Source organism: Anabrus simplex, chromosome 9 (assembly GCF_040414725.1).
Source record: "Anabrus simplex isolate iqAnaSimp1 chromosome 9, ASM4041472v1, whole genome shotgun sequence".
NCBI lineage: Eukaryota > Metazoa > Arthropoda > Insecta > Orthoptera > Tettigoniidae > Anabrus > Anabrus simplex.
The window spans coordinates 2,320,993-2,343,012 of NC_090273.1; the positions used below are offsets into that span (position 1 = coordinate 2,320,993).

Genomic DNA, 22,020 nt, shown 5'->3' on the forward strand with positions numbered 1-22,020 from the left:
AACATATCATACTTTACAAATAAAGTCTTCAAAAACACTTCTCACTTCCACTATATTGTTCACCTGTGACATATATGATTGAACATATTTAACCAAAAAATAAAAATCACAAAAATTCGATATTGGAGTATAATGGTGGGCATATTCTATTCTCGATTTGCCAGGAGTAATGGAACGTGCTCCCCACCTCACATGGTATGGGGAGCAGGAGTTGGCTGAAGGAGCTCAAAGTACTTGTGCATGAAACAATGTGTGAGTGGGTAACGGTCACTGCAACATGTCACCACACTGTTGTTCACAGCCTCTCTGTTGTCCTCATTCATGGCATGATGCACATTACTTTACCATATTACCAACTTTATTGTGCCTAAAACCCCAGCAAAAGGCATATTTCATAGAAGTCGTGCATAATCCGTCGACATTCTTCTACTGAAGGATGCTACTGCTGCAGAAACCCTGCTAACAATTCTACCAACTGAAGCTTTTGAAATTCTAGCAACTGTCCAAACATTACATGAAAAATCATCGGTTGTGCATTTGAAAACTATTTGATCTCGAATGCCCTTGCCGCTTCAGAAGACGATGCTCTGTGCGAAGACAATGACAAAGGAAGAACTGACGATGGCTGCTGGCAATAACTGAGTGAACAATTAAATGGCAGAAAATGCTTTCCTAATGCTTTGTGTGCTTCATTAACATGCTGACTGCCAGCACACAGTGACCCCCTGTGGCTCTCTTAAGGGGCGACCAAGGGATGATTGTATAAGAACCATGAAACTGCTTGTGATTACTACCATCAAGTGGAGAAAGCCATGGATCGCCTTTACTTGCGAGCAGTACCACTATGTTAGGTACACAATGGGTTTGTGATTAGTAGCAGCGGAGTGTGGTTCACTGTGGGTTTCCAATACTCATGATTAGTACCACTATATGTGGCTTATGTTGCCTGTGATTTGTACCATTAAGTGTGAAGTACCACGGGTCTGGGCGTTGCCTTTGATTAGTACCACTATATGAGCGACACTGTTGGTCTGCGTTGCCTGTGCATAGAACCCACCTTGTGAGGAACACCACGGGATAGTACGAGTCCCTGTGATTTGTACACCTGTGTGAGGTGCACCATGGGTTCGCGTTGCCTGCGAGTGGCGCTATTATGTGCGTTACCTGTATGACGTACAATACTTGTGAGTAGTACCATAATGTTTGCAACACCGTGAGTTTACGCTACCTTTGATTAGTACCGCAACTTGAGAAATACCATGGTTCTACTTTACTAGCGTCAAGTGCCATTATGAGGTACCGTGGACCTTTAAACAAGTATCATCAATTCAGGATTGTGCTCTGGAAGCAGTCCCTTGGTCAGTCATATTGTTTCTGGAAAGGTGAGGCATTGCGGGTCGGATCCACTGGTTGTTTTAAATTCATATTCATCCCTTCATTCATCATCACGCTTTGAATTCAGGTCAGTGGATGAATTTTGTACTTTTAAATTGTCATTGCTTTTTGTACCATTAGGGGTTGATGACCTAGATGTTAGGCCCCTTTAAACAACAAACATCATCAATCATAGTCATCTTTCTACTGTGCATGCAGAAAATTAGAAGTAAAATTATGTTCAAAGTGATTTTTCACTAAAGTGTTCAATCTATGTAGTAAATACAATACAAATTCCTTGCAGCCCGAGGTTCCGCCGTGGTCATTATGAAAAATGTAAATTAGTATTTTCTATATTGAAATTTTACAAATAAATCTATATTTTTCTGGAATATGTATTCCTGTAAATTAAAAGCGATTTACTCCTTGCCAAATGCCCACTTCTAATTTTGCTTGTTTTCAGTTTAGAAAATGCAAATGTGCTGATGTTTATGCTAAATTTATTGGGTTCAAGTGTCGGGTATTAGCTCGCAGAGATAGGTATGGGTGCGAGGATTTGAAAGGAATCGGTGTGGTGAGTTAGTTAACCTGGCTAAACTGGTTAGACAACTACTTGCATGTTGTTGTTGTTTGAGTCATCAGTCCATAGACTAGTTTGATGCAGCCTCCTTGCCACCCTATCCTGTGCTGACCTTTTCATGTCTACATAACTATTGCATCCTACATCTGCTCTAATCTGCTTGTCATATTCATATCTTGGTCTACCCCTATCGTTCTTACTGCCTACGCTTCCTTCAAAAACCAACTGCAAAAGTCCTGGGTGTCTTAAGATGTGTCCTATCATTCTATCTCTTCTTCTCGTCAAATTTAGCCAAATCGATCTCTCCCCACCAATTTGATTCAGTATCTCTTCATTTGTAATTCGATCTATCCATCTCACCTTCAACATTCTTCTGTAACACCACATTTCAAAAGCTTCTATTTTCTATCTTTCTGAGCTAGATATCTTCCATGTTTCACTTCCATACAATGCCATGCTCCAGAAGAAAGTCTTCAAAAACATTTTTCTAATTCCTATATTAATGTTTGAAGTGAACAAATTTTAATGTCTTTTCTTAAGAAAGATCTTCCTTCCTTGTGCTAGTCGGCATTTTATGTCCTCGTTACTTCTGCCATTGTTAGTTATTTTACTACCCAAGTAACAATATTCATCTACTTCCTTTAAGACTTCATTTCCTAATCTAATATTACCTCCATCACCTTCCTTTGTTTCGGGCTTATTTATTTTCATCTTGTACTCCTTACCCAAGACTTCATCCATACCATTCAGCAACTTCTCGAGGCTGTCTGCAGTCTCAGATAAAATATAACAATATCATTGACAAATCTCAAGGTTTTGATTTCCACTCCTTGGATTTCCACTCCTTTCCAAATTCCTCTTTGATTTCCTTTACTGCCTATTCTATGCAAACATTGAAAAGGAGGGCGGACAAGCAGCAGCTTTGCCTCACTCCTTTCAGGATTGCTGCTTTTTTTTTCCAAAGCCCTCGATTCTTATCACTGCAGACTGATTTTTATAGATTGTAGATAATTCTTCGTTCTCGGTATCTGATCCCTATCACCTTCAGAATCTCAAATACTTGGTCCAATCAGTGTTATCAAATGCCTTTTCTAGATCTACGAATGTCATGTACGTGGGCTTGTCCTTCTTAATTTGATCCTGTAAGATCAGGCAGAAAGTCAGGATTGTTTCACGTGTTCCTACATTTCTTCTGAAGCCAAATTCATCTTCCCCCAACTCAGCTTCAACTTGTCTTTCCATTCTTCTGTAAATAATACGTGTTAAAATGTTGCAGGCATGAGATACTAAGCGAATGGTACGGTAGTTTTGACACTTGTCAGCACCAGCTTTCTTGGGAATAGGCATAACAACATTGTACTGAATATTGGATGGCATTTCTCTTGTCTCATACATCTTATGCACTAAATGGAATAACCTTGCCATGCTGGTTCTCCGAAGGCAGTCAGTAATTCAGTGGGATTGTCATCAGTTCTAGGTGCCTTGTTCCTATTTAGGTCCCTCAGAGCTCTGTCAAACTTTGACCTCATAATTGGGTCTCCCATTTCATCAGCATCAACAGCCTCTTCTTGTTCCAGAACCAAATTATCTACATCTTTCCCTTGATACAACTGTTGTATATGTTCCTGCCATTTTACTGCTTTGTCTTCTTTCCCTATAAGTGGCTTTCTATCTGAACTCTTAATATTCATACACCTAGATTTCCTTTCTTTAAAGGTTTCCTTGATTTTCCTGAATGCAGCATTTACCTTTCCTAGGACCAGACGACCTCTGACATCCGTGCACTTCTCCTTCAGCCATTCTTCCTTAGCTACCTTGCACTTTTTATCCTCGTCTTTCTTTGCACTTTTTATCCACTTCATTCTTTAATTGCCTGTATTCTTTTCTCACCTCTTCATTTCTTGCATTCTTGTATTTTTGTCGTTCATCAATCATGTTTAGTATCTCCTGAGTTATCCACTGATTCTTAGTTGAGTTTTTCTTCCTTCCTAACATTTTTTCAGCAGCCCTACTGAGTTAATTTTTCATGACTCTCCACTCTTCCTTCTTTTAGCCTTTTCATTTAGTCCTTGCGCAACATGTTCCTTGAAACAATCGGTCACACACATTTCTTTCAACTTGTATAGATCCCATCTCCTTGCATTCCTTCCTTTCTTCATCTTCGTCAACTTCAGATGGCATTTCATGACCAACAAGTTGTGGTCAGAGTCCACGGCTGCTCCTGGGAAAGTTTTGCAATCCAACACCTGGTTTCTGAATCTCTGCCTAATCATAATGACGTCTATTTGATACCTTCCAATGTCTGCAGGTCTCGTCCACGTATACAGCCGTCGTTTGTGGTGTTTGAAGCAAGTGTTAACGAGGACTAAATTATGATCAGTGCAGAAATCAACCAGCCGACTTCCTCTTTCATTCCTTTGTCCCGATCCGAATTCTCTACTGTAGGTCCTACTACCTTCTCTTCCTTGGCCTACCACTGCATTCCAGTCTCCCATCACAATTAGATTCTCGTCACCTTTTACATATTGTATTATTTCTTCTATCTCTTTGTATATTCTTGTGATTTCCTCGTCATCCGCTGAGCTAGTAGGCATATAGACCTGCACTATTGTGGTGGGCATTGGTTTGGTGTCTATCTTGACAACAATAATCCTTTCACTATGCTGGTCGTAGTAGCTTACCCACTGCCGTATTTTTAAAATCATTATTAAACCAACTCTTTCGTTTCCCCTGTTTGACTTTGTGTTGATAATTCTCTAGTCACCTGACCAAAAATCCTGCTCTTCCTGCCAACGTACTTTTCTGATACCAACCACATCTAATTTAGTATATCCATCTCCCTTTTCAGGTTCTCTAACCTACCACAACGATTGAAACTTCTAACATTCCCCGCTCCGACTCGCAGAATGTCAGTATCCATCTTCATGATGATCGCCCCCTCTCGAGTAGTCCCCACCCGGAAATCTGAATGCAGGATTAGTTTATCTTCGGAATATTTTAACAGGGAGGAAGCCACCATCAGTACATGATTCATCCAGAGAGAACTGCATGTCCTCGGGAGTTTGTTACGGCTGTAGTTTCCCGTTGGTTTCACCCGTGTAGCAGTATCAACACAGCTAAGCCATGTTGAGTATTATTACAAGGCCGTATCAGTCAATCATCCAGACTGCCGCCCTTGCAACTTGCGAAAGGCTGCTACCCCCCTTTCGATGAACCATTCGTTCGTCTGGTCTCTCGACAGACACCCATTCGATATGGTTGCACTTGTGGCTCGGCTATCTGCTTCATTGGGACGTGCAAGTCTCCCCACCGCGGCAAGGTCACATGGTTCGCAGGGGAGGACTGCCTGCATATTGCTAATAAAAGGAGGTTGGACTAATATAAAATAAAATCTATAATTTGGAAACCAAGCAGCACGCGAGACCATAGCGAAGTCAACAGCTCAGCGGTCCCTCGGCCCGGCAGGAAAAGTCATATAACAGCTCTTGTCAGTGGTACTTCGTACCCCCGTGGCCTCATGAGAAACTAACTCAGCAGTACAATGTACTACTCTGGCAGCCAACATGTAGATTATTTTTTTTAAATTTTCATTTCTGATTTGCCGCTGGTTGGTTTGAAGTCGGTCTGCTTATAATGGAATAAGTACGGTAATTGCTTTAAAATGTAATGGACACTTGATTTACACACATCTGATTCGCTGAGTTTCCCATGCAGACTTTGACTTCTCGGGGTAACATTCGCTCTGCAATAATGCCAGCGAGACAGTAGCAAGTACCCAGAGGAGAACTGTCATCTGAGAAGTGGGGTTACTTGGTATATTTAGTTGATCAGTACATATTTAATTTTCAGCTATGTTCCTAATGCTATTACATGCTTGTTTGTGTTGCCTTGACTGTACTTTCTCTTTGTCCATATAGGTATCCCCTATGTTACCGATTGTGTTGTTGGTGAGTTGGAGAAGTTGGGTCAGAAGTATAAAGTGGCTCTGAAGATCATCAGAGATCCTCGGTTTGAACGGATACATTGTATGCATAAAGGAACGTATGCTGACGATTGTTTGGTTCAACGAGTAACTCAGGTGGGTGTATAGTTGAGCACTTGGTCACAAATTTTAGATTTTTATTGGCCAGTTGATCCTGATGTCTGGGTTTTATCTGCCCTGTAGTTCTGCTATTTGCTATGTCCATATGATCACCCTAGGCAAATTATGTTTTAGTTCTTATGCAGACTAAAGATGATAATTTTTAGTTCAAATGTCGAGCTCATGGCTAAAGGGTTAGCTTGCTGGCGTTTGGTCACAGGGGTCCTGGGTTAGATTCCCGGCAGGGTCAGGAATTTTAACCATAATTGGTTCATTTTGCTGGCACGGGGGCTGGGTGTATGTGTCGTCTTCATCATTTCATCCTCATCACGATGCGCAGGTCGCCTACGGGAGTCATAATAAACCTGCATCTGGCGAGCCGAACTTGTCCTTGGACACTCCCGGCACTGAAAGCCATACGCTATTTCATTTTTTTAAAGTTCAAATTAACACATTTATTGAAAGATTGTTGCAAAAGGATAGAAGTGGGGAGTGCCTTTTACCAGCAGCTCCGGAGGTCAATAAACAATAAAGATTTACCAATGAAGGCGAAAAAAGTAATGTACAAGTGATATTACCGTATTTCCTTGCATAGTAGGCCCCTTTTTTTTTTCCGCTTTTATAGCCACAAAAAGTAAGGGAGGTTCAAATATCAGATAGCCTCCGATTTCGTGCAGTGAACACATGATTTCTGGCTACAAATTATACATGTTTATATTCTACACTATTCCTTCAAAAATTTATGATTGTATTCTGAGTCTTACAGGTTACCTTCGTTGGAAGGCAGGAATTCTAAATTTAAGAAATAAATAAAGGAAACAATAAATGGTGAACACATGACTTTTAGGCCTATCAGTTTAATTCACTCGTATATCGCATCATTAATTTAATCTCATTAACTCCTTTGATGACGTTGACGGCAAGAAGGGCATCCGACTGTAAACCTTGCTACGAAGATGCATTTCACTTCATATCCGACGCTGGACACATAAGGGGTAATGCTATTGTGTTCATCATCATCATCATCATCATCATTTCCCTTTATCCAGCTGTAGCCGGGTGGGGGCAAATATGGTTCCTCTCCACTTTCTTCGGTCTTTCCACCACTCCTCCTCCAACACTGTGTCCCAGTCCAGGTTTCTTTCTATAATGCTGCGTTGGATGGTATCCTTCCATCTCTATCGTGGTCGTCCACGGCCTCTCCTTCCTTGCATTTGTATTTCCATCACCTTTTTTGGCATTCTTTCGTCGCTCATTCGCTTTATGTGCCCAAACCATCTTAGTCGGCTCTTCTCTATTCTATCATTCATTTTTTCCACTCCAATTTTTTCCCGGATTTTCTCATTCCTTATTTTGTCTCTTCTACTCTTCTGTATCATACTCCTCAAGAATTTCATTTCGGCTGCCTGTATTCGACTCTCATCCTTCTTTGTCATTGTCCAAGTTTCTGCTCCGTAAGTTGTTATGGGTACGTAATACATCTTGTACATAGTATCCTTTGCTTCCATTGGCACATGTTTGTCCCATAACATATTTCTTACACTATGATAGAAACAACTTCCAGCTTGAATCCTTTTACTAATCTCAGCATCCAGTCGAGCATTCTCCATTAATTCACTCCCCAGCTATTTAAACGTTTCCACTACTTCCAGGGACTTGTCTGCAAGTCTAATCTGCCCTTTCCCTTCTTTCTCCTCTCTAGTCATAACAAGAGTTTTACTCTTTTCTACACTTATTTTCAATCCACATTCTTCAATCTTCCCATTCACCACATTCCTGTCGTCTTCTCCCCAAATCACAATATCATCTGCAAATAACATCATGTTCATTTCTCTTCCTCCATATGCTGCTTTTGCCGTTCTCATGATGTCATCCATTACTATTGTAAACAGGATTGGTGATAGAACACTTCCCTGTCTCAGCCCGCTAGTGATTTTGAACCAACTTGTCCTGCGAACTTGTGTTTGCACGCAACTACAACATTCCTTATACAATGCCATGATCATTTTTATTAATCCCTGTCCAATTCCTTTTTGCACCAGACTGTCCCAAACTTTCGTCCTAGGGACACTGTCATATGCCTTTTCAATATCAGTGAATGTCATCACCATATCATTCCCGTACTCCCAATGCTTTTCCATTAGTTGTCTCATAATGAAAATGGGCTGTATTGTTCACCTTCCACTTCTGAAACCAAACTGATTTTCCTGTATCTGCTTCTCAACCCTCAACCTTATTCTACTTTCCAGTATCCTTTCCATTATCTTAGCAACATGGGATATTAGAGTAATTCCCCTGTAGTTCTTCAAAACTTTCTTATCACCTTTCTTGAAAATTGGAATGATTATTCCTTTTTGCCAATCCTCAGGGACCTCCTTATTCTCCCAGATATTCCTGAGAACCCGATATGTCTACTGCAGGCCTACAGCTCCAGCTGCCTTTATCATCTCCACTGAAATTTCATCTATTCCAGCAGTTTTTCCATTCTTCATCTTTCTTACTGCCATTTCAATTTCATTCATTGTAATTTCTTTATCCATTTCTTCGTCAACTAATTGCCTTTCCTGGTCGTCCATTGAATGATTGTCATCCGTTCTTATGTTCAGCAGCTTCTGAAAAAATTCTCTCCATCTATTTCTTATTTCTTCTGGCTTTGTTAAAATTATGCCACCTTCATCCTTCACAAATCTGGTGTTTACTTGATCTCTCTTTTTGTTTCTTAAGATACCATACAGTAATTTCTTGCTGCCCTGCGTATCATCTCTCAATGTCTGTGTGAATAAGGCCCAGTTTTTCCTCTTTTCTTCCTCCACTACTTTCTTGGCCAAATTCTTTGCCTCCACATATTTTCTTCTACTTTCTTCAGTCTTAGATGTTTTCCATGCTTTTCATGCCATTTTCTTTTCTTTCACTTTAATCTTTACCCTATCATTCCACCAGTGTGTTTCTTTGTCTTTCACATTTCCTGATGTTCTACCACACACCTTTTCTGCACATCCAACCAGTGCTTCCTTAAATCTTTTCCATTCCTCTTCAACATTCCCCACCTCTGTCCTGGGTACCAAGGGTATTATTTCCCTTTGAAATTCTTCTTGTATGCTTTTCTCCTTCAACTTCCATACTTTAATTCTTTTCTCTCTTCTTAATTGGGGTTTTTCAATCTTTCCAACTTTCAATTTTCCTATCACAACTCTATGATCTCCACCAAAGGCTTCTTCAGGCATGGCCGTTACATCTACAAGGTTCTTCCGGTGTTCTTTCTCTATGATTATATAATCAATCATGGTCTTTGTCCGTCTGTCTCCCCAGCCATACCTTGTAATCTTCTGACTGTTCTTCTTCCTAAACCAGGTGTTTCCAACAATCATTTGATTCCTCATGCAAAAATCCACCAACAACTCGCCTTCTGGATTTACATTTCCATATCCAAAGGGCCCTACAACATCTTCCTTTCCTTGTCTTTCCATTCCAACTTGTGCATTTAGATCTCCCATCAATAGTATTTCCTTATCTTCTGTCTCTCCACTTCCTCTAAGAAGTCCTCTAGATCTATGCAACCAGTTTGTGGGGCATACAACTGAAATAGATCTTTCACATCATTTTCAAACTGGAGTCTCATCATCATCATCCTATCACTGACGTACTTTGTATATTCCAGATATTCTTGGATTTCTCTTCTAAGTATGATGGCCACTCCATTTTTTGCTTCAGGTCCTCCGCTGTAATACAGCCTGTATCCTTCTCTCAGAGGGATCTCCCCTGTACCCCTCTTCTTGGTCTCGCACAGTCCAAGTATGGCTATATCTTTTTCTATCATGAAGTCAACCAGTTCTTCTGTCTTTCCCGTCAGTGTCAGTACATTAATTGTTGCAATTTTGATGTAGTTTGGTGCTGGTTTCCCATTTTTCACAGTTCACCCAGCACCTGAAGAGCTGCGCGTCGCTTTTAGCAGGGGACGCCCTAACCTTTTCCGAGGCACCATATCTGCTTTGTCCATATAGGCTATTGTTACGATGGGCTCGCCTATTGTATTATGCAATATTAATAAAAAAATAATTTAATGCCAGTCATTTGTCTGTTACTTGTGCAATAGGCCTATCAAGTAGTAAATCTAACCACTTTTTTCGTTTGAATTAGTCTTTTGTGCCACCCACTTCCCTTTTACTGGCGCTGTCATCATCCCAGATGATGTCATCTTCACTGCTATTGAAAGTATTCGATATCCCGGTCTTTTTTGACATTTTTACAATCGTTTTGTTTGTGACTAGAATCCAAAAAAGAGAGAATCTATTTGTTAATGTTTTCTAGAGATTATCCCAGTTGCTGTATGTGTAGCAGAAGCCACCCTTTCGGAATAAAGCTGCGCTGTAGAAAGTGTGCGAACCTACCAGCTGATCGCCGCGGCCATCGTGTCCTCCAGGATTGAACGCTTTCAGAAAAAGCAACAGGTGATCAGTTGCCTGTGTCTCGGGCTCCTTAATGCTTCAATCATTGGCCCAACGGCAGCCAATCGGCGCACTAAATAATGAAGTGCAATCACAACACCACTCCATTCCGCTGTATCGAAGTCGATCAAATTCTTGATAATGCCGAGCGCAGTCTTCGGTGAAACATCGGGACCGCCACGGCCTACAAGTCCGGAAAACACTGGCATTATTTGTAACGCCGGCCGTGTGTCATGATTCATCTTAGCGACGCCAAAGACTATGGATTGTTTTCTATTGTCACTCCTAGGGATGTGAGGTGCGTCTTACTTCGACAGTATTTCTTCTCGGTCCAGGGTAAGTCTTCGCCTGCCGTTATTGGAGTTGTCTGAACTTAGAGACCTTAGTTCTCGAGAGAATAAAACAAAAACAAAGCAGATTGATCCATTAGACATACTGGAGAAAGCTGTTTTTAAATACAAATCGTATTTACATGAATAATCCCCGCATTTAAAAAAACTGTGGCACTAAATTGGGGTGTGGGTTTTATTTGCATGAAGGTTGGCAGCGCACCTTGCCCACCTAGTTTTTTATTGTACATTTTTGCTTCGTGTAACAGCAGATGGAATAAAACTGTCCCCATATGTCATATTTAAATGGAAAACTATTCAGACTTTTAATTCTAAACTGCCTTCACATTTAAAAAAGGTATTTAACAGAGTAATTTAAATTCAAAATTTCCTTGTGTCATGATAGAACGCGTCTTCCGGAATGTGCAGGGGAAGCTTTCCGTATTTCCACTCATTTCGGTGTGTCTGTAGTGTGTTTCATAGTTGCTAAGTTCGACAATTGTAATTCTTTTATATTCAGCGTTCTAAGTCGTGCCACAATATCACGCAGCAGGCATTCTGTGGTGAAGCAAATGCGCAAACACTGGCAATGCCGGCAGGTGGCGGAAAAGCGCGGCTCATAATTATAATAAATTCGTACGCACCGAACATTTCGGAAGTAGCTTTTTTCCCCCGTGACATTTTGGAGCGGAAGGATGGGGAAATACGAATAAGGAAGGAGAAAGACTACTGGATTTGTGCAAAAGAAATAGGATGAGGTCGAGAACTCGTGGTTCACAAAGAGAGAAAGCCATAAGAGAACGTGGTATAGCAGTGACTGGTCTAGGAAATCCATTGTGGATTACATGATCTACGACTGGGAAATGAAGAGGAATGTTATAGATGTAAGGGTAATACCATCAGAGGCCCTAGATAGTGACCACAGATTACTGGTAATGAAACTGAGAACAATAACGGAAAGAAAGATAAAAGAGAAGTAGGAAAGACGTATCAAAATATGGAAACTGAAGGAAAAGGAAACCAAGGAAGAATACCAGGAAAAAATAAGATTGAACTTGCCAGCAGATGATACAAAAACCGGAGAGTAAGAACGGGAAAGGTTCAAGAGGACACTAGTAAAAACTGCAGAGGAAGTGTGTGGGAGATGCAAGGAGACCCCATGTTGGAACGACAGAGTCAAAGTGGCAGTTAGGGAGAAGAATAAAGCTTTCAGAGTGTGGTTTCAACAGAGGACAATGGAGACAAGACAAGGTTATAAGACCAAAAAGGAAGAAACTAAAAAGGTTTAACAGAAGAAAAAATGGATGGAAAATTAGACAAACATGATGGAAGAGGATAGCAAAGGAAATAAAAAAGAACTGTATGGAATGGTCAAGAGTAAGAGCAAAGGCAAAAGGGAAGATATTATAATGATAGATAAAAATGGAATTGAAGTGCAGGAAATGGAGAAACTCAAAGGAATGTGGAAGGAGTATTTTGAAGATTTACTAAACCCAGAAGGATGCACTGAGGAGGAAAGTAGAAGCAGGGAGGAAGTAAGAAATATGGAAGAAGTAAATGACAACATGGGCAGAAGTGGAGCTAGTACTATGCAAGATGAAAGGAGGGAAAGCCCCAGGGTTAGATGAAGTGAGTATTGAGATGGTGGAGGCAGCAGGAGAGGTAGGGAAACAGTGGCTTTGTCATGTGTTGAAAGTAGTATGGAAGGAAAAGAAGAAGATTGGAAGAAGGAGGTAGTCATACCCATTTTCAAGAAGGGGAATAGAAAAGAGTTTAAGAACTATATGGGAGTCACATTGATATGCCACTGTGCAAAGGTGTTTGAGAAGATTCTGGAGAATAGAATCAGAAAGCAGGCGGAAGAAAAGTTAAGAGAAGAGCAGTATGGCTTCAGATCAGGATTCCCAGTAAGACAGCTACCGGAGTGTCATTATGAATTGGTTAAGGATCTTGTGATGGCCTTTGTGGACTCTGAGAAAGCTTATGACCGTGTGTGTAGAAACAAGGTATGGGAAACCTTACAGAGAAAAGAGCGAGATAGTGATCACAACTAGTAAGAAGGAGAGACCTACGAGAGGGATAATGCTTAGGAAGGTAGAGAGTTTCAAGTATTTATGAAGTATCATGGAGGAAAGTGGAAGATATGATAACGAAATAATCGAGCGTGGAAGACAAGCAGGAGCAAGGATGTCCCTCAGAGAAGCAAAAGTGTGATATACAGGACGTACGCAGCTGAGACTTGGGTAATGAGGCAGAGAGCCATGAATAGAATACGGGCAAGTGAAGTGAAGACAAGCAGGATAGGAGTGACCAGATTGGATAACATGAGAAATGAGAAGGTTCGAGATATAGTAAAAGAAGAGCCACTGCAGATAGAGGCAGGAGGCATCTAGACTTAGATGGTATGGAGACATGAAGAGAATGACAGGGGAGGAGGATGCACGAAATGGAGATAACAGGTAAACGACCAAGAGACAGGTGGATAAAAGGAGTGGAAGAGTGTGTACAGAGAAGAGGTGACTAGGGAGAAGTGGTGGATATGGAGAGACTTATGTTCCAAGCAGACCTGGCCAACAGTTGGAAACTGCAGATGATGATCATTTGAATTGTTTAAACTGTGAATCAAGGTGTTTACATGCATTAATGGACCTTAGAATACTTTGTGATGCGGCAAGGGTTGGCATTTCTGAATTACAAATTGGCAATTAATTCAAAATCATGTAATAACATGGTTTTACTGTATCGCAAAACTAACATCCGAATTTGCCATTGTGTTTTTTTTTCTTTTTTTCAAGTGTTTACATTGCACGAAAAGAATTATCCACCACCTGTTGTGTTACTATCCGAGTAAAAAGAGACCATGTGTGTGAAGTGTTTTAGGCATGGAGTTTGACGAATTTGTAAGTAATTTAGGAGAGGATTCTAGTGATGCAAGAGACAAAGAATCTTTCTGTCTACAGAATATTGAGCCTATTGCAAGTTCAAATTAATGAAATACCTGTCAGGCCTACTCACTAATTTTCATGGCATTTTATAGCAGTGATAGCTATAGCCTCTCCGTAAATTTACATGTTGATATTTGCGTAAAGACCATGTGGACCTTGCAGAGTGAGTGATATGAAGTGTTTTCTTTGGTTCGCTCAACATCTGGAAAAGGGTTTGTCAATCTGTCCCCGTTCTGCAAGAAATGGGAGTGTATTTGCAGAAGGAGTTTAATGAAGGGGACCCTATTTTTACTGCCAGTGCTGGGTGGCTTGATCGCCGGAAAAAACGGTATGGCATTGGACAGCTTAATATCAGTGGAGAAAAACTGTCACCTAAATTCGATGAGGTTGTGAAATTCAGAAAGGAATTTCAGGAAATAATTCTTGCTGAAAGATTAACCGGTGATCAGATTTTTAATTGTGATGAGACTGGGTTGAATTTCAAGATGCTGCCATCAAAACTCTCGTAGCCCAAGCCAAGAAGTCTGCACCTGGCTACAACGTAGTAAGGAAAGAGTTACTGTTCTTGCCTGTAGTAATATTACTGGGAACTTAAAAGCAAAATTGCTTATGATCGGTAAAGCAAAGAAGCCTAGGACCTTTAAAAATATTTCCGTTAATGCTCTTCCAGTCCATTACATGAATCAGAAGGCTGCCCGGATGTCTGCTGACTTCTTAAGACTGTTCTTTACACAGTTTGTTTCAGATGTAGAAACATTTCTAGCTTCAAACAATCTCCCTAGAAAAGCTCTTCTTCTACCAGACAACGCTCCATCACACCCAAATGAAGAGCAACTTAGAAATGGTGACATCAAAGTCATGATCCTCCTTCCTAACGTGACGTCATTATGCCGCCAGTGGACCAAGGTGTACTGGAAACATTGAAGAAGAAATATCGCCGGAAACTCCTTTCATCCCTGACAGAGAAAATGGTCAATGGCAAGGACATGATAGAAAAGTTAAAGCGAAACAACATGAAAGACGTGGCATCGCAGGTGGCAAATTCCCTATCAGTTGTTTACCTTGCCTTTTCTTAATGTTTTTTAAAAACTTAGAAATTTATCAAACATTTCCCTTGATAAATTATTCTTCATATTATAAATTAATATTTGTGCCAATTTGTCCTCTTGAATTCCAGCTTTATCGTCACGTTATGATCTTGCCTACTTTTAAAAGCTCCTTTCAAGCCTATGTCATCCCATGCCATCTCTCTGAACATACTGCTTAGTTGACCAGCTCATATCCCAGCATTTACGTGGCACTACCTTTTTGTCGGAAATCATCTAGAGGAAATTGTATTGCTTTTCTTTTGATTAGTTCTCCTATCCAGTAATCCTGGCATGGGACATACCCTAATTGGCATCCTACCAAAGATTGCAAGCCCTGAATACTCTCATAATCTTATGAAGATATCTGTAACCTCGTTAATGTGATTACCACGTACTTACAGTTATCCCTACGAGATACTGTCACGCCATCAACACAATACTTAAAACTAAGAGGCCTTTTTGAACATTTTTACTATCATACCATTGTCTGCAGTTCATTTCCCAACATTATCGATGTCTTTTTGTAGTCGCTCGCATTATACAGTAGAACTTCATCTGTGATACTCATATCATTTATATACAGTAGAACCTCGATGCATCGTTCCCAAAACTGTCGTTTTCCTGTATCCAATGTTCAATTTATTCGGTCCCAAGAATCTATATATATATAAAATAACTTGTCCTGACTGACTGATTCATCATCGCCGAGCCAAAACTACTGGACATAAAGAAATGACATTTTGGGGATACCTTCATATTAACATGTAGGTGCTCGCTAAAAGAGTATTTTTGGATATTCTGTCGCTAAGGGGGTGAAAAGGCCGGGGGGGGGGGGAATTTAAAATTAGTGTATCTAAATCTCAAAACTTTAAAAGTTTACAGATGTAAAAATTGGTATTTAGAATCTCCTTTAAAAATAAGGAAACACGTATTTTTTTGTTTTCGGAAAATCCCAATAGGAGGGGTTATAAAGGGGTGAAAGTGGGTTGAATGCCTTCAATGAGGATATTTCTCAGAAAGTGAAGATATTACAGACCTGAAAATTGGTATTTGGGATCTCCTTTAAAAATAAAGAAACATGTATGTTTTGTTTTTGGAAAATCCAATTAATGGGGGTGTAAAGGGGGTGAATTTTTAAAATGAGTTTATCTATATCTCAAAACTTTTAAAGTTTACAGATCTAAAATTTGGTATTTAGAATCTCATTTAAAAATAAACACTTTTTTTTTGTTGTTGTTTTTTTTTTGTTTTTGGAAAATCCCAATAAAAAGGGTGAAAAAGGGCTTGAATGCCTTTAATGAGGATACATACTTATATCTCAGAAACTGAAGATATTACAGACCTAAAAATTGATGTTTGCAATTTCGTTTTAAAAAAAAGTAACACGTATTTTTTTGTTTTTGAAAAATCCAATTAATGGGGTGGGGTGAAAAGGGGGGCTGAATTTTTAAAGTGTACAGATGTAAAAATTGGTATTTAGAATCCCCTTTAAAAGTAAACACATTTTTTGTTTTCAGAAAATCCCTATAGGAGGGGTGTAAAAGGGTGATAAAGGGGTTGAATGCCTTAAATTAGGATACTTATATCTCAGAAACAGAAGATATTACAGACCTGAAAATTGGTATTTGGGATCTCCTAACATAAGGAAACACGCTTTTTTTTTTTTTGGGTGGGGGGTTAAATCAACTTAATCCAATTAATATAGATTAAATGGGAATGACAAATTGGGGTGAATTTTTGGAAAGACCATATCTACAGTATATCTCAGAAACCTAAAATGTTACAGACGTAGAAATTGGTATTTGGAATCTCCTGTAAAAGTAAAACATAGGTGATTTTTTTCTGGAAACTCTACTTAATGAGAACAAAAAAGGGGTGAAATTTTAAAATGAGAATTTCTAGAGTTTATCTCAAAAACTTAAAATGTTACTGAAGTGAAAAAGTATTTTTTTAATCTCTATTAAAAATAAAGAAACATGTATTTTTTTTCTGAAAAACCACTTTGGTGGAGGGGTAAAAGTGATTGAAAATGGGGTTGAATTCTTTTAATTAGGATACTGATATCTCAAAAGCTGAAAGATGTTACAGACGTGAAATTTGGTATTTGGAATCTCTTTTAAAAACAAAGTAAAAACCGTTTTTGGTGGAAAACATCTTGGGGTGCGGGGGTGAAAAGGAGTTTAATTCCTTTTATGAGGACACGTATCTCAAAAACTGAAGGTGTTAGAGTCGTGATAATTGGTATTTAGAAGATCCTCTACTATTAAAGAAACAAGTATTTTTTAACGGGAAATTCACTTCATGGGGGGAGTGTGAAAGGAAGTGAAAAAAGTGAATTCTTTTTATGGGGATACTTATATCTCAGAACTAAAGGTAACAGACGTGAACATTGGTAATTGGAATCTCCTTTAAACATAAGGAAACACGCCTTCTCTTTTTGGGTGGGTGAGGGGGGCGAGGGGGGGGGGGGTAAATCAACTTAACGGTGGTGGGGTGAAAAACGAGTTGAGACCAATTGATTTTTACTGTTCATAATGTACTTATTCTGATCATAAACTGATCATTTTTAATCTTTCCTGGGTTCGTTTTCAAGAACCATCATTTCCTTTGGAGAAAATGAAGTTAGATTACAGTAGATTCTCCTGGTTATAAATGAAAATTTAAACACATTTGAAATAAACGATAGGAATGATATTGGCCGTGCAGTTGTTCACCTCTATAATAAAGTCAATAATGCACGGAAGTATATAATTCGTGTCGCCAGAAATCTCGCGCACTTGCCTACGCGCGACGATGGCGCTGGTCACATTGTCAGCAATGACAATGGTAGCAGATGTAATTTACTGCTAAATAGCGGTCTTGCATCTTGCTGTGGGTTCCAGACCATCAATAATAATAATAATAACCTAAATTCAACTAATATCACCCACCCTAATAATAATAATAATAATAATAATAATAATAATAATAATAATAAAATTAATAATAACAATAATGTTCTGGACCGTCGTCAAAATGTACAGACCACGCTGGAAACTGGTCCTGGCCGGGTAATGACTACGATTGCAGTCCGGCCGCGGGTTCAGTACCGCCAAGGCACCCAAGACGACACCACGCCAGATCTCAAGGATTTGATCCATATTAAAAATGCTTATAGGAAAAGATGGCAAAGATTTAGGGACCCAACTGACCGGCTGGAATACCTGGATCTAGTCCAGGAAGTAAGACATCGATTGCTGGAAAGAAAGATTAAAAAATGGGAGGAACTTTGCCGTAATCTCTCAGAAAACGAGTCAGATCGCGAATTTCGGCGGATTATATATAAAACGTTAAGCACTCAATTATAAATTTCATTGTAATACCATAGCAAAGCTCGGGTATCTTGCTAGTGTTCCTTATAAACCAATGATAAATTTCCCCGCATCTATCGTTCCTCGAACTATCGTTTTATCGCATCGATCGTCAAAATAATATTTGCCCTCATCCACAATTTTTCTGCATGGATTGATCGTACGTAAGAAAAATATATGCAAAAGTTTTTGGAATTCAAAGAGACAGCTGAATTCTCCAGCATATAATAGTGTCAACCTGTTACAGTACATGAGAATGTACGAGCGATTACGAGTTGCTAGTCTTGAGCAAGGATCTCGTAGGCTGAAGTGTTATGGGGAGGTTATTCATGCGCAACTTCACTACGAGCTCCCTGGCGCCAACGCTTCTCCTTGTCCCACTAACCGGCCCCTAGAAGTATTCTTATTTACAAGAATTAAAACGGAGGCACTGTAAAACTCAAATTTGCCACTATTTTCTGTGTTGCTAATGCCTGATTAGGGCTGCCAACTTCGTTGAAAATGGGAAAATTGCGCAGTTAAAATAGTCACGGCGTGCAGCGGGTACATTTTAATTAGTCACAGGGTTATTAATCGCGTCGTACCTTGTGATGTGTGTGGGATGCTAGAGGCCTGATGACCACTTTCTTGCCCCCCTGCCCAGTTGTTTTGTTACAAGCCGGATCTAACCAAGTCAGACCAATAATCTATTCACTAACCTTGGGCCTGTACCACGACAAACTTTGTAACTTTTCAGCTTTGCACTTTTCACTTTTCAATTCTTGCAAAATTGCAAAATCTTTCTGTTCCACCATGATCTAGGTTTTACTTTTCAATTTCTTCACAAGTGAAAAGTCTTTGCGAATGAGTGATCCGATCAAGTTTATTCTATGGGCAAACTGTATAATACGGTATGATTTTAATGCTTTATTTTTTGCAGCAGACTTGACAGTATAATTGTGATACCGGTAGTTTTAAAGTTTTAATCATGAGAAAGAAAGACGATAACAAGAAGTTGGCTGTGGACCGGCGAGTTGGCCGTGCGGCTGTGAGCTTGCATCCGGGAGATAGTGGGTTCGAATCCCACTGTCGGCAGCCCTGAAGATGGTTTTCCGTGGTTTCCCATTTTCACACCAGGCAAATGCTGGGTCTGTACCTTAATTAAGGCCACGGCCGTTTCCTTCCAATTCTGAGCCCTTTCCTATCCCATCGTCGCCATAAGACCTATCTGTGTCGGTGCAACGTAAAGCCTCTGGCAAAAAAAAAAGAAAAAGCTGGCTGTGGTAGAAGCTCTCAAGGAGAAACGGCAACTTAACCTCCCAAGAGTACCATCAACACATCCACACAGAGAAGGAAATTCACCCCTCATTAGAAATTTTGTCGCTATATTATGTGGAATATCAGGCCAATGTACTATGTTAGGAAATATTACATTTACTATAACATCTATGACTTTGGTAACAGTTCTGCAAATAATTGATTTTGATGTCCCATGCATTGCTGCTACGCCGTGCAGGTGGGCACCATTTACTAACCAATGTAATCATATGAGAATTTGTTCTCTTTCCAAGAGGGATTGTCTTTTTTTTGTTGCATGTTTCAATAAATGGCCGATTATTTCAAGCATATAGTCAGCCTGTGTTGGGGTAATAAGAAAACACTCGCAAAGTTCTGTCGGAGTGAGGTTATGAAAATTAATCCTGTCTTTGTACGTTCTCTTGTTGGATTCCTCAACACTGTCCTCACTTGATAATAACAAAAGCTCTCGTCATAACATGTTTATATCACTAAACCAAATTCTACACCGGGAAACTCGTGTGCATACTTGTTAATTACCGTAATAGATGAAAAGGGAATCATCTCTTTGTAAGATTTATGAAAACTTTTCACTTCATTTGTATCTTGTCACCTATACTATTTAATTTGTATTCAGAATACATATTGAGAGAAGCCTTGGAAGATATAGAAGAAGGAATTTTGTTAAATGGAGTAAGATTAAACAACATCCGGTATGCTGATGATACAATTGTATTTGCTGATACTATCCAAGTGCTACAATCACTAATGGATAGAATTGTAAGAGTCAGCAGCCAATACGGGCTTGAAATAAACACCGCAAAGACAAAACTCATGGTTATAAGTAAGGAAAATATTTCCGGAATAAACTTGGTTATAAATCAAAAGAGTATAGAAAGGGTAAAACAATACACATACCTTGGAACCATAATAAATGAAGACTGGGATTGCTCACAAGAAGTCAAGGTACACATTGGAAAAGCAAGAAGTGTGTTCCAGAAAATGAGTAATGTGTTTAAAAGCCACAATCTAACTTTAGGGACTAAAATCAGACTTCTGCACTGTTATGTATTTTCTGTTCTTTTATATGGTGTAGAGACATGGACCTTAAATAAAAACACAGAGAAGAAGCTGGAGGCCTTTGAAACATGGCTTTATAGGCAGATCCTGAGAATATCTTGGACCCAGAGAATTACAAACGTGGAAGTAATGAGAAGAATGAACACCACACCTCAGTTGATCAAGATAGTGAAATGCCGAAAGCTGCAGTATCTGGGACATATAATGCGCAACACAGATAGATACAACCTACTCCAAAAAATACTCCAGGGGAAAATCAACAGCAAAAGAGGTCCTGGAAGAAGAAGAATATCTTGGCTTGACAATCTTAGAGGCTGGTGCAATATGTCATCAGTTGAACTGTTCCGCTCTGCCACAAACAAGACGAAAATAGCCATCATGATCGCCAACATCCGAAACGGATAGGCACCGAAAGAAGAAGAAGATTCCTTTACCAATGGAGGAACATAACAGGCTTGAAACGTGAAAAGATTCCTAACTTGTCACTTTTCACTTTGCAAGCTAAATCTGAAAAGTGATGGTGGAACAAAATCTGAACTAAAAGTGTAAAGTGAAAAGTTGCAAAGTTCGTTCGTGGAACAGGCCCCTGGTCTTGAAACTAATTCCTAAGTTGGCAGCATTGCGTAGCCCACTGTGACATCGTCCGAGGCACGCCATGTTGAATTTCTAACCGCTGTGACATCGTCCAAGCTGCGCCATGTGGGATCTCTGACCTACTCTTCGCGAAGGGTGTACAGAATCTTTACGAAAATACAGGTTATCGCCGTAATATCCACGTATGTCATTAACTTGCAATAAGAGAACTGACCTTGAAGGTTTTCCAGTTACTGCGAGATGTAAGGAAAAGTGAAACGAAATTGTGTAAGTCATGCTTTTTATTTTCATCGTGTATATACTGTTATTTATAGTATGAGGACGTCCAGCTCATTGGCTAAATGATTAGCATGTATTGGCCTTCAGTTCGAAGGGTCACGATCGGATTGGGGATTTTAACTTTCGTTGGTTAATTACGACAGTTCGGGGGCTGCGTGCGTGCGCGCGCGCTTCTTGGGTAGAGCCACATTTTCATAAGCACGTAGATCACATATCGCGTGACAACTCAAAAGATCTGCACCTGGCTTTAGAGGCCACATGCCATTATTATTTATTTATTTATTTATTTATTTATCTATCTATCTATCTATCTATCTATCTATCTATCTATCTATCTATCTATCTATCGTATGATGAATACAATATTATATACAATATGTACAACTACCATCTCGAGTTCACAACTAAAGTTCCATGTCAAAAGTTGAGAGCCAGAAAAGAGCTTCGCTTGAGACACAGTGTAAGTCCTCCATAGAGCCTCTATAAGCACGCAAAGGGCACTCAAATGCAGTGTGATCCACTGTCTGCTCCTCTTCTCCGATTGCGGTGATGTCTTCTATTCCCATTTGAAGAGAGTTGCTCCACATCTACCTTGGCCGG

At 39.7% G+C, this 22,020-nt stretch overlaps 1 protein-coding gene across 1 annotated transcript in view; it reads left to right on the plus strand.

Moving 5' to 3' along the window:
* Bka (FCF1 rRNA-processing protein Bka) overlaps window positions 1-22,020 on the plus strand; it is an 87,351-nt gene that overhangs the window by 20,635 nt on the left and 44,696 nt on the right. Inside the window, exon 5 of the mRNA XM_068229296.1 lies at window positions 5,872-6,032. Coding sequence (XP_068085397.1) covers window positions 5,872-6,032 — 161 coding nt within the window. The remainder of the gene's footprint in view (window positions 1-5,871; window positions 6,033-22,020) is intronic.